Genomic DNA, 12,128 nt, shown 5'->3' on the forward strand with positions numbered 1-12,128 from the left:
GTGAAGTGTTCTATTTGCCCCCTCCGTAAAAGGACAGGGATTATGGCACAATAATTCTTCTCTGATAATAATACTTTACTTAACATTTTCTCTTTAACGTGAGCTATAGGTAAAGGCACTGCACGAAGCTACGGCGGTAAGGTGAAATAATGAGATGGTTTATATCATGTACTGTACAGGATATTTTATATGACGAAACTATGTACTGTTGGGATAAATATCTACTTGAAAAGACATGAAAAACATTGACTTGCGAGTGCAAGCCAGTCTCTGGGCCAGATTCAAATCTGTATCCTGCACAACTGCCCAAAACAGACGGTCGTAAACCTGAGGCAATTTAATTTAATTTCAAGAACTATCATTGTGCTACATACTTCCATTTTGCCTTACTTCTCCTATTAAGTGTGATTAAAATATTTTTTTATGAATCTTGGACCACAACTATAAATAATTGTAAGAGATGTAAGATAACCGATCATATATGGTAGATAAGTCTTTAGTTTCCAAGGCAACTTTCCCCAGGATATCAAATGAAGCAGTATTATTAATAAATTCTTCACCCCTTAGATATTGATGTCAAGAGTAATATGCACATGTCTTATGCAACTATTCTCTGACTTAGAGATGCAACATTCTCTGTACATTTTATCAGGTTAAAACCTAGTGGTGAAATTTAATATCTAACAAGACTGTTTCATAAAAGAGTTAACACTGTAGACAAGAAACAAATACAATTGGCAGATATGATCTCTTCGTCGAAATATTTTGGCTAGGCCTTCACAAATATCTCTCAATTAAAAATAAAAGGCAAAATGATTTCACTCTGCCAACTGTGTTTGTTAAAATCAGGTTCCAAATTGCATCATCTGAACAGGTAAACATTCTAATTCAGTTTTTATCTACTGTTCCATTTGGAATGGAAAATAATATAAAGTTGGAAAAACACTGTCTTGAGCCACAGTGCCCTACCCTAGATCACAGTGAACAACATACTATAGTTATATTTGGACCAGGTCTCAAATATAATATGTTAAATAAACAAAATAGTTATTCAATGAAAATCTCCTGTTAATATACAAAGGATATATGCAACATAAGAAGTTTGCAGGTCATTCATGTTTTGGCAAATCCCTGGTTGCAAATAGACACTGTATATTCATGAATGGCTCCAACTAATATCCAATCTTTTCAGCTTCGGAGCTAACGTGATATTACCTTTACAGTGAAGTCAACTGAAATGTGAATGGGAAGGCGAGCTCAAAAAATGCTAAAATTCATTAAGAAAATGAGTTAACACATTATTTTGTATGAAGAGTAATAAGTGACTTATAACAAAAAATTCTATTTACTTTAATAATCAAATGAATGTGTGTACTAAATATGTGAACATGTATGAAAAATGCAATGCTCGGTCAGGCAGATGGCAAGCACTGGAGCCTTTTCATCAAGGATATATTTTCTACCATAGAAATGGATTCAGTGTATCTGGACATAATAGAGTATAGCAATGACTTACAATCAAATGCATGTTAAGCCCTGTTTAGAACTGGTAATAACATCTGTACATTGTCCTAATCTTATCCACATTCTCACTGTCTAAATTGTTATTGAAAAGTGTAGACAAAAGACACAAATCTGATGCATTTAAATGGAAAAAATTTGGACAAGTGTTACGTTAGAACCTTGTATAAAACAGGGCTTTAGTTGGTATTCAAAACTACAGTATGAACATTTGACAACAGTCAGAATCCTGCATAATGTGTCTACGCAATACCTTATTAATGTGTATACAAGTACTGTAAGTTATGCAAGTATGTCTAGTGATTAAAAGAAACATCCAGACCAATCACAACAAATTTCAGTCTAACAAAATACAATAGAGCCACAGTTACTGTGGTGTTTCAGTAAAGCAGTTTACTATTTATACTGTATAATTGATTTATTAATTGGTGAATCCCTTCCCCGATTTACATATATCAACAAGTTTACTAGTTATACTTCAGGATAGATTTTGGAATGGGAAAATTCCTTCCCCTTAATCTTTACATTATAAATAGTTTGAATTATGACATTTAAATGAATCACTGGTCTTTATAACTTAAGTTTATTTATTTTCTGGTTCAAATGGCCAGTCATATTTAAACACTTATTACGTTTATGAAAAAAGTAACCATAAATTGTTGGTTTCTATGAAGACACTAATTCTCATTATTTTATGTAAAAAAAAAAAAAAAACAATCACCCGGTAAATTTACATCTCAACCATCCACATTTTTTTTGAGTTTGCTGAAAATACTTCAACCGCTGTGTGTGGATGTTGAGGATCAGTAAAGAATGTTGAGGTGAATAAATACGCCTTCTGTAACAACATGAGAGAAGAAATGCTGTGTAGTTATTTAGCCAATACATATCAAATGCTAATTTATATTTAAAAAAAATGTCCAAACACAAAAATGTTACATTTATATTATGTACAAATTATATAAACATAAATCAGCTTAAAAATGCAATACAAATATGCCATGACTTAAGTACATTAAGTATCAACAAATAGCCAACATAATAAGAAAATCAAGGCAATTCGAGCTGCAGTGCATACACTGCTCTAACAAAAAGCTACTACGATAAGTATACAATACCACATATCCTTTTTAAAAGCATAACACTTTCAGGAAAAAAAATGAAATTGCTTGATGATCAATACATTTTACAATATTGAATCACTTAATTCAAACTGTCAAGTAATGGAAAAGTTTTCAGTGTGAAATGTCCCACATTTTTGGAGCTATAGTTTGATACCATCACACTGCATTCTGGGTAGACAAATCAGTCAGCAAAAAAAATTCTAAAGCGGTATTATAAACAAATCAAAGCTTAATCTAAACAAGGCAACAGTAAACGTCGTCCCCAACCAATGATGTACTGCCCCCCAGGGCCAATCAATGTAATTGTGTAAATGCCGATCTCCGATACAAGAAGACTCAACATTCATGCAAGTTTTTTTCAAAATCAAGCCAGTGGTGTTGAGATTTCAGATGACTTAGCAAGACTCAAATACCTGAGGGTGTGTCAAATTTCATCACTCTTAGTAAAACAGATCAAGAGAAAAAAATAGAGCCACTGTGTGGTCGATATGAATGCTCTTGCATATGTTGGGTCTTGACAGTGTTTATAACGTGTACCTTTATTACAATAAAAAAATCTATCTGTTACTGATTTATGTCCATTTCCATGGTAGACAATACTTGTGGCTTTTTACTGTTAAATTGCCAACATGTTGCTTTAGGTACCAATCTGAAAACAGAGAATATCAGGTTTTGCATCAACTAGTCACTGATGCCAGTGAAAAAGGTTTTGAATTATTTTCACTAAATTGCCTCATGGCTGATCTTATGGGTTCACGGGGAACATTTCAAACAGGATTAGGGTTGTGACCTTGCGCCCCCATTTGGTCAATCAACATAATTTCGAAAATATCGATGGTAAGACATCATTCACACACATTTCATCAAAACTGGGTCAAAGGGGTCTAAGATGTCACGCGTGTGGACATCGATCCATAGTCCCCTCCACCGTTTCATTTTGGGGGGCAATAATGTAATTGTTGGTAGTTTGAAAAACTGCTGGCCTACAGACCAGCATGTTAATACCCTTCTGGAATCCACAGTCATTGTCATTGGTACAGTTGAAATTCTCATGGTGATACAGTTCCATACAAGGACATAATACAATTACCTTGACATTCAAACACCCAAAACTCCAGTCCTGAAACCTTGTAGCAAAACGGTAGTTGACATCGTTCAGCATTCAGTCCAGGTTGATTGCGTGTGCAATACAACCAGTGGGGAAAACAAAATGATACAGAAGAGCCATCTCTTCCGACATGAAACATAGCTTCTTTTTTGGCAGTGCAATAATCAAGTCCACTGGTCACAAAGCATCTCACATGGTTGACCGTAACAGTATCTCTGTCTGGTAGAACACAGGCCAACCCATCACCCCCCCCTCCCCCACAGAAGGAGGAGGATACAACACTGGCTACCTTTTGAACCATCTTTGTCTGGTGAGTTTCCTCGTTTGGCTAAAGTAGGTTTGGCACAGGGTCAAGGTGACAGCGAGGTCAGGGGTCACACAGCTGTCTCTTGGTCCTCCCTCTGGATCATCTGGTAATGCTGCCGGTTCTCCAGGTAGGCTGCCAGCTCCGCGTCCTTGGCCTTCTCTGCCCGATGCTTCGGTGTGTCTCCCTGCAGCACAAGGGGGAACTTTATTAACATAAGCAACTATTTTAGGTCAAAAAAATGAAACCTGACGATTTGGAGATCAGTGTAGCCTGGAAGCATGTTGGGGATACATGGTGTGAAGAGAGAGGACAGGAAAACACAGACAGGGTAAGACCAAAACTTAGGATAGCGTGAGTTAGAAAGACAGGCAGACAGGCAAATAGGGTGGGAGGATGACAAGATGGTGGAGAATGATGGAAAGAGAGATGGAGGGAAAGAGAACAATAGAGAGAGAGCAAGACCGAGGGAGGAGAGAGAGAGCCTGGCTGAACTGCACCCTAAGGCCACAGGGTATGAATCAGACTTGCCCCAAATCCTAGATGATTACATTACTCCCTTTTAACCCACATTCACAATTGCTCACTGTTCACTGCTGGCTCACTTTGAGAGAGTTTATTATTTGTATTATTATTTTTCACATGCTTTGGCAATGTAAAAAAAAAAGTTTCATGTCAATAAAGCCCCTTGAATTGGAATTATTTTGAGAGAGGGGGAGTAGTGCAGAGAGAGTGTGCACAGGAGAGGTTGCTGAAGTGTCATGTAGTGTTTTGTCGACAGTAAAGAAACGCTTCGTAGCCAAAGAACTGTCAAACCATTGCAAAGCAACTGACTGGCTAGGATGACTATCAAGCCCCCCACACAAACATTTCACCAGTTGCTTATAAGAGAGATTACATTGTATAAACATCACCCAGACACACCATGTGGTAATGAGATCTTGTATAGGAAAATCCTTCAAGCCCTGACAGGAAAATCAAGACGTCTTAAATGTGCTAGTCTTCCAGGACAGAAAACTGACATAAAAAACAGCTGTGGGGTCTTTGGAAGGAGGAGCTTGTGATTTTGTGAAATACTGTTGTCAAAAATGAAAGCCTCATGTTCCCACTCCTTCAGCACACTGTCTGTGAAAGCTTGGTTGCTGTATCCAATTGGCTATCTCTGCAGGAGAGGGGAAACAGATCAGACATCTAATGGTGGAGCCAGCTGGTGGTTAGCACTTTAACAGACCTTGCTGGCATCTGGCTAGTTGTGTCCGAGGGAAATTTTTCGGGTACAGGGCAGCACTGTAGTCCTTCTCACCATTGTGTATATTTAGCTTTGCAATGAAAGGGATGATTAGATTATGCTGAGGCCATTCTATATCCACCAATCTAGCCACTGCTCTACGGGTGCAAGACATTGATCATCAAAAAGACGTTGAACATTTTCGCATTTTCTTTTTTTCAAAAGGCATTGAGAAGATGTTGAAGATATATATTTTGGTTCAAAGGACTTTGACAAAATGTATTTTCAGTTGAAAAGGTGTTGACAAGACATTGAAGATGTGTTTTGTGTTCATAGGATGTTGAATAAATTTATTTTCAGTTCAAAAGGCATTGGCAAAATGTTGACGATATTTACTTTTGGTTTAAAGGACGTTGAAAAAACTTATTTCAGTTCACAAGGCATTGACAAGACGTTGAAGACATAGATTTTTGGTTCCAAAGATAATGTGATAAGGTGTTGCCTAGACATCTCGTCTCAAGGGTAGCCTATCAACAACCTGGTTTACTATGGCGATGAAGGAGTCAACAAAGAAGGAGGGTTAGTTTTACCTGTAGGTCTGTCTTCATGAGGGATGCCCCGGCCTCTACCAGGTAGTGGCAAATAGTCCTCTGACACAGTGATGCTGCTTTGTGCAACACTGTCTCCCCCCTGAGACAGAAAGGGAGAGAGAGGCATAAAGAATGTGATAGAAAAAGAGTAGCTATAAGCAGTGTTAGTGCACAGTAAAAAGTGAGCTCGACAAGTCCTATGTACATGTGCAAAACTTCAAAAATCATGTAATGTACTTACTTTTCTTTTTCGGTAACATCCAGGACATCTGAGGGTGCTGTGAAGGAGAGGCAGAAAAAAAGAAACTACATTTTGAAAGCATGTCCCATGAGTAGTAGAGCAGTAAAACTCTGGTGTAGGAGGACTTTATGACAGAAAACCGATCCTCTTCAAATATTGGAATGATGATTGTTGAGTAACGGAGACTCCATAAATTATAGCAGGGTTTCCCAACACCCCCTACCCAAAATTAACCCTAAGCGGGCACAATTACATTGCATCTGGGACATGGGTGGCCTGAGGGTTGGGTTGAGAAAGTTGGCAGTTTGGTAGTTTGTCTTCAACAATGTTCATGACCATTCAAATAAACCTCTGCAACACCTGGGAGCACTTTTAAGGTGCCGACATGCCAATTAAGGAGCACCATTTTTCTGCTCTGCCGGACTAGCTTCTGAGGTGATATCTGATGGTCGTAGATTAACTTGGTGAAATCCCACAGACTGGTATTCACAGACAGGAAAGTCTGACTGAAGACCGTATAGCCTTGTTCCTACCATTATCCAGGATGTATTTGACCATCTCCTTGCTACCGGTGTCCACAGCATAATGTAGCAGGGTGCATCCGGAGGGGTCCTGGATCGAAAGGTCGGCACCCAGTTTGTGCAGCTCCTTCAGCTGAGAAAAGAGAAAGGGGCTGTGAATGCAGGAGTGGAATTGGAGAAGCCACTTCTCGGAAATGACCGGAACGATGGCTACCCCTGAAGTAAAAACTTGATAGCGGATCCTCAACGCCTTGTCGAATGCATTGATTCGTTCCCTGGGCTGTGCATCCGTTTTCCACCGTGGCTCCTCCCACTCACCTTCTGAAGGTCTTTGCTCTTCACACAATCAATCAACACTTCTGGCGACACTGTAAGGGAACGAGAAAAATGTGTAAGTGGAGTATGGAGGTGGGCATGTGGAAGGAGACTCTGATAACAACGGCAGACCATATTAATATGTAAACGTATCGCACGAGGCACGAGGCCTTTTTGGGGACCGGTATCTATTATATAGCTTGTGGAAGACAAAGTATTCCCGGGAAAGGAACCTTCAAACCCCCTTTGACTGTTTACTCAGTAAACATAGGTTGTAATGAGAGGGAGGGGAAGATGCATGTCACTGCCTTCAGTGGAAAGCCAGTGTTTAAACACTGGGTCATAAAAGCTTTTAATGGACCCGGGTAATCACATTAGAGCCTGTTGAGTTCCTGGGTTCAGTTCCAATATGGCAAATCCTTGCTCAAAGCACCGAAAATGCCCTTTGTAGATTATTTACCCTAATCCACCAATCTGTATGGTTTCGGCAGAGGCAGGAAAAACTCTGAATTCCCCACAGCATTCTCACCAATCTCAGTTAGCCAGCCCTGCAAGTCAAACAGTCGCTAACATGATGCCTGTGTCCGAAGATACAGTATGCTTTTTTGAAATCCTGTTGTCAGGGATGAACAACCAGAATTAGCGAGGGCCTGCTACTGAAAATCATTAATTTTCTCTTTCCTTTCAAAAAAAACAACCTTAGCGATGCCAAGTGAACATGAGAACCGTATTCTGAATGGGCTCACAACAGAATCTCCGCGAGGCCCGGACTCGAATGCTAATGTGTTTGGTGTGAATTTTAATAATCATTCCCTGCAGCACTGCAGTTCAAATGCCGTGAAATGAATATCTTAAGTGTCAATAGTGTGAAGAAAAAGTTATTTGGTTAAAACCTTTCGCCAGGTGGCAGGTGAACTTGCGGGGACTTGTTTAAGCAGGGCCACAAGGGCTGAGAAGGTTTTAGCCACCTCTTGACTTTTTGCACCAAGCAGTGTCATTCGACAATGAAATTATTCATAGAGAAGCTTCTTTTTGAAAAGGAATTAGTTGGCAATGGATTTTTGTTTCTTAAACCTCAATTATTCCTTGATTATTCAGAAACATCAAAAACAAAACAGTTAAATGGGCAAAGCATTTATTCAATTTGCTGCCAAGTTATCAACTGTGCCAATTTTTAATCACCTAGTGTAACAATTCAAATAACTTTTAGTTTTTTACCTTTGTCGGTATTGCACAGTGTACTCCTCTCTGACCTAGGGGAGAGATAACAAATTAAAGAAATATTCAACAGTTTACTTCACTTTCTACAAAACAAATGCATGTAAAGCCCACCTCCTTGCAACCCTTGGGTTTTCACAGCAAACATTCATGATCGGAAAACCAAGCCAAGTAGCAAAAACAAAATTAAATGTCCCAGAAAAAGCCTTGGTTCGGTTGCATGGATCTGGTGTTGGTTCTGAGGAGTGATGTTGTGGTTAATTAGAAAGTCCCTTGATGTGTTCCTTTTTTCCAGAGGTTCCTTGCCTGCCAACTAGCCCAATGTATATGATTCTAATGTCTGTTTGCAGCCAAATAAGCCCCCCCTTCATCCATCCCCCCCTACCCCTTCTGTTTTCGGCTAAACTCGCATGGATGCACGCACACACAAGCTCACACACAAACACGCACACAGACAGAGGCTTTGTCGAGAGGGCATTGTGAGTGGACAGAGAGACAGCTCTTCGGCCTCCCTGCTGATAGTTCAGGTGATGTTACTGTCTGAGCGTTGGCAGGGGCATCCATTGGTCTGAACCCTAATCCCCCCTAAAGCTCTAATCCACAGAGAACTGAGACGAGACGGTGACACGAAGCATACACAGGCAAGGAATATTGGACTTGAGACTAACCGTCTGAAGAAGAGCCCAGGCCCTGCACAGACTAGACAGATGATCCTACTAACTTTCCTGGACATTCCAACTGTAAACAGTCGGTCTGAAAATGGTTCTTTACTCTGATATTAGTATGGAGTGTAACATGAAAATAAAAATTGCCATGAAAGGTGTTAATATATAAACAGCATCATAGGGTGGTCTCAGACCATTGTGGTCATTGAGAATACAAACCTGCCTGAATGGATGATATAATTGGAATGATGATATGACTTGCTCTGAGCGGTCATCTTCCAGGATTAATGGATAAGCAAGGATTTAATTGAGCCACACTGATATTAAAAGATTACAAGATTGGATCGAACAAAAAAACATAATTACAATGTTACTACAACCCGGTTTCCAAAAGAGTTGGGATGCTGTGCAAAATGTAAAGAAAAACAGAATGCAATGATGTGCAAATCATTTAAACCATATATTCAATAGAAAATAGTACCAAGACAACATATCAAATGTTGAAACTGAGAAATATTATTGTTTCTTGGAAAATACATTCTCACTTAGAAATTGATGCCAGCAACACATTTCAAAAAAGTTGGGACAGAGGCACCAAAAGATTGGAAAAGTTGTGTAATGCTAAAAAACTAAACCTGGAGGAATATCACACAACTAATTAGGTCAATTAGAAACATGTCAGTAACATGATTGGGAATTAAAAGATCATTCCAGAGAGGATGGGGCTCTCAGAATTGAGGATGAGGGGGGGTTTGCCACTCTGTGGCGAACATAAAGTTGCAATTAAAACCAGACATGATTCTAAAGGTGCTGGTCATAAAATTAGAATATCATCAAAAAGTTGATTTATTTCAGTAATTCCATTCAAAAAGTGAAACTTGTATAATGTCTACATTCATTCCACACAGACTGATATATTTCAAGTGTTTATTTATTTTAATTTTGATGATTATAACTGACAACTAATGAAAACCCCAAATTCAGTATATTGTGAAAAGGTTCAATATTGAAGACACCTGGTGCCACACTCTAATCAGCTAATTAACCCAAAACACCTGCAAAGGCATTTAAATGGTCTCTCAGTCTAGTTCTGTAGGCTACACAATCATGGGGAAGACTGCTGACTTGACAACTGTCCAAAAGACGACCATTGACACCTTGCACAAGGAGAGCAAGACACAAAAGGTCATAGCTAAATAGGCTGGCTGTTCACAGAGCTCTGTCTCCAAGCACATTAATAGAGAGGCGAAGGGAAGGAAAAGATGTGGTAGAAAAAAGTGTACAAGCAATAGGGATAACCGCACCCTGGAGAGGATTGTGAAACAAAACCCATTCAAAAATGTGGGGGAGGTTCACAAAGAGTGGTCTGCAGCTGGAGTCAGTGCTTCAAGAACTACCACGCACAGACGTATGCAAGACATGGGTTTCAGCTGTCATTCTTTATATCAAGCCCCTCTTGAACAAGACACAGCGTCAGAAGCGTCTCGTCTGGGCTAAAGACAAAAAGGACTGGACTGCTGCTGAGTTATTTTCTCTGATGAAAGTAAATTTTGCATTTCCTTTGGAAATCAAGGTCCCAGAGTCTGGAGGAAGAGAGGAGAGGCACAGAATCCACATTGCTTGAAGTCCAGTGTAAAGTTTCCACAGTCAGTGATGGTTTGGGGTGCCATGTCATCTGCTGGTGTTGGTCCACTGTGTTTTCTGAGGTCCAAGGTCAACGCAGCCATCTACCAGGAAGTTTTAGAGCACTTCATGCTTCCTGCTGCTAAACAACTTTATGGAGATGCAGATTTCATTTTCCAACCTGCACACAGTGCCAAAGCTAGCAGTAACTGGTTTAAGGACCATGGTATCCCTGTTCTTAATTGGCCAGCAAACTGGCCTGACGTTAACCCTATAGACAATCTATGGGGTATTGTGAAGAGGAAGATGCGATACGCCAGACCCAACAATGCAGAAGAGCTGAAGGCCACTATCAGAGCAACCTGGGCTCTCATAACACCTGAGCAGTGCCACAGACTGATCGACTCCATGCCACGCCACATTGCTGCAGTAATTCAGGCAAAAGGAGCCCCAACTAAGTATTGAGTGATGTACATGCTCATACTTTTCATGTTCATACTTTTCAGTTGGCCAACATTTCTAAAAATCTTTTTTTTGTATTGGTCTTAAGTAATATTCAAATTTTCAGAGATACTGAATTTGGGATTTCCATTAGTTGTCAGTTATAATAATCACAATTAAAAGAAATAAACATTTGAAATATATCAGTCTGTCTGTAATGAATGAATATAATATACAAGTTTCACTTTTTGAATGGAATTACTGAAATAAATCAACTTTTTGATGATATTCAAATTTTATGACCAGCACCTATATAGTGGACATTACTGTATGGGCTCAGGAACACTTCCAAAAACCATTGTCAGTGAACACTATGTTGCAGCATCCACAAAGGTAAGTTACAACTCTATCATGCAAAGAAGAAACCATAGACAAACAACATCTAGAAAGGAAGCTGCCTTCTCTTGGCCCAAGCTCATGTTAGATGGACTGAGGTGAAGCGGAAAACTGTCCTGTGATCTGACGAATCAAAATTTGAGATTGTTTTCTGCAATCATGGATGCCGTATCCTCTGGGTTAAAGAGAAGAGGGACCATCCAGCTTGTTATCAGTGCACAGTTCAAAAGCCAGTATCCTTGATGGTATGGGGGTGCATTAGTGCACATGGCATGGGTGACTCGCACTTCTGTGAAGGCACCATAATTGCTGAACAATATTTACAGGTTTTGAGCAACATATGCTGCCATCCAGACAACATCTTTTTCAGGGAAGGTCTTGTTTCAGCTGGACAATGCCAAACCACATTCTGCACATATTACAACAGCACGGCTCTGTAGTAAAAGTGTCCGGGTGCTAAACTGGTCTCAGTTTCAACATTTGATATGTTATCTTTGTACTATTTTCAATTAAATATAGGGGGAAATGATTTGCACATCATTGCATTCTGTGTTTATTAGCATTTTACACAGCATCCCAACTTTTTGGGAAACAGGGTTGTATAATCTTACCACATTTTCCCATTTCACATCTTCCCATTTCATGTGGAGAAATGTTTGTATGTCTCATTTTATTTGGGTTTATTGCAGTAAATTGGGAATAAAACCCTTTGATACATTTTATATAAATCGCAAAACAGGGCAAGACTTAGAATTGAATTATAAACCTGAGGGTTTCACTGTATCACAGTATAAACACTGGTCAATACAATCATCAGGACTTAAATAACACAT

General features: G+C 39.4%; 1 protein-coding gene across 13 annotated transcripts in view; it reads right to left on the reverse strand.

Moving 5' to 3' along the window:
* Positions 1–1,334: 1,334 nt before the first annotated feature.
* The window catches only part of dgkza (diacylglycerol kinase, zeta a), a 137,437-nt gene continuing 126,643 nt past the window's right edge, over positions 1,335–12,128 (reverse strand). For all 13 annotated transcript variants that reach the window (XM_034296763.1, XM_034296766.1, XM_034296764.1 and 10 more), the window contains 6 exons: positions 8,171–8,205; positions 6,956–7,005; positions 6,650–6,770; positions 6,117–6,153; positions 5,876–5,975; positions 1,335–4,244 (listed from right to left, as the gene is read on the reverse strand). In XM_034296763.1, coding sequence (XP_034152654.1) covers positions 4,128–4,244; positions 5,876–5,975; positions 6,117–6,153; positions 6,650–6,770; positions 6,956–7,005; positions 8,171–8,205 — 460 coding nt within the window. In that variant the 3' untranslated portion in view covers positions 1,335–4,127. The remainder of the gene's footprint in view (positions 4,245–5,875; positions 5,976–6,116; positions 6,154–6,649; positions 6,771–6,955; positions 7,006–8,170; positions 8,206–12,128) is intronic.

Source organism: Esox lucius, chromosome 2 (genome assembly GCF_011004845.1).
Source record: "Esox lucius isolate fEsoLuc1 chromosome 2, fEsoLuc1.pri, whole genome shotgun sequence".
NCBI lineage: Eukaryota > Metazoa > Chordata > Actinopteri > Esociformes > Esocidae > Esox > Esox lucius.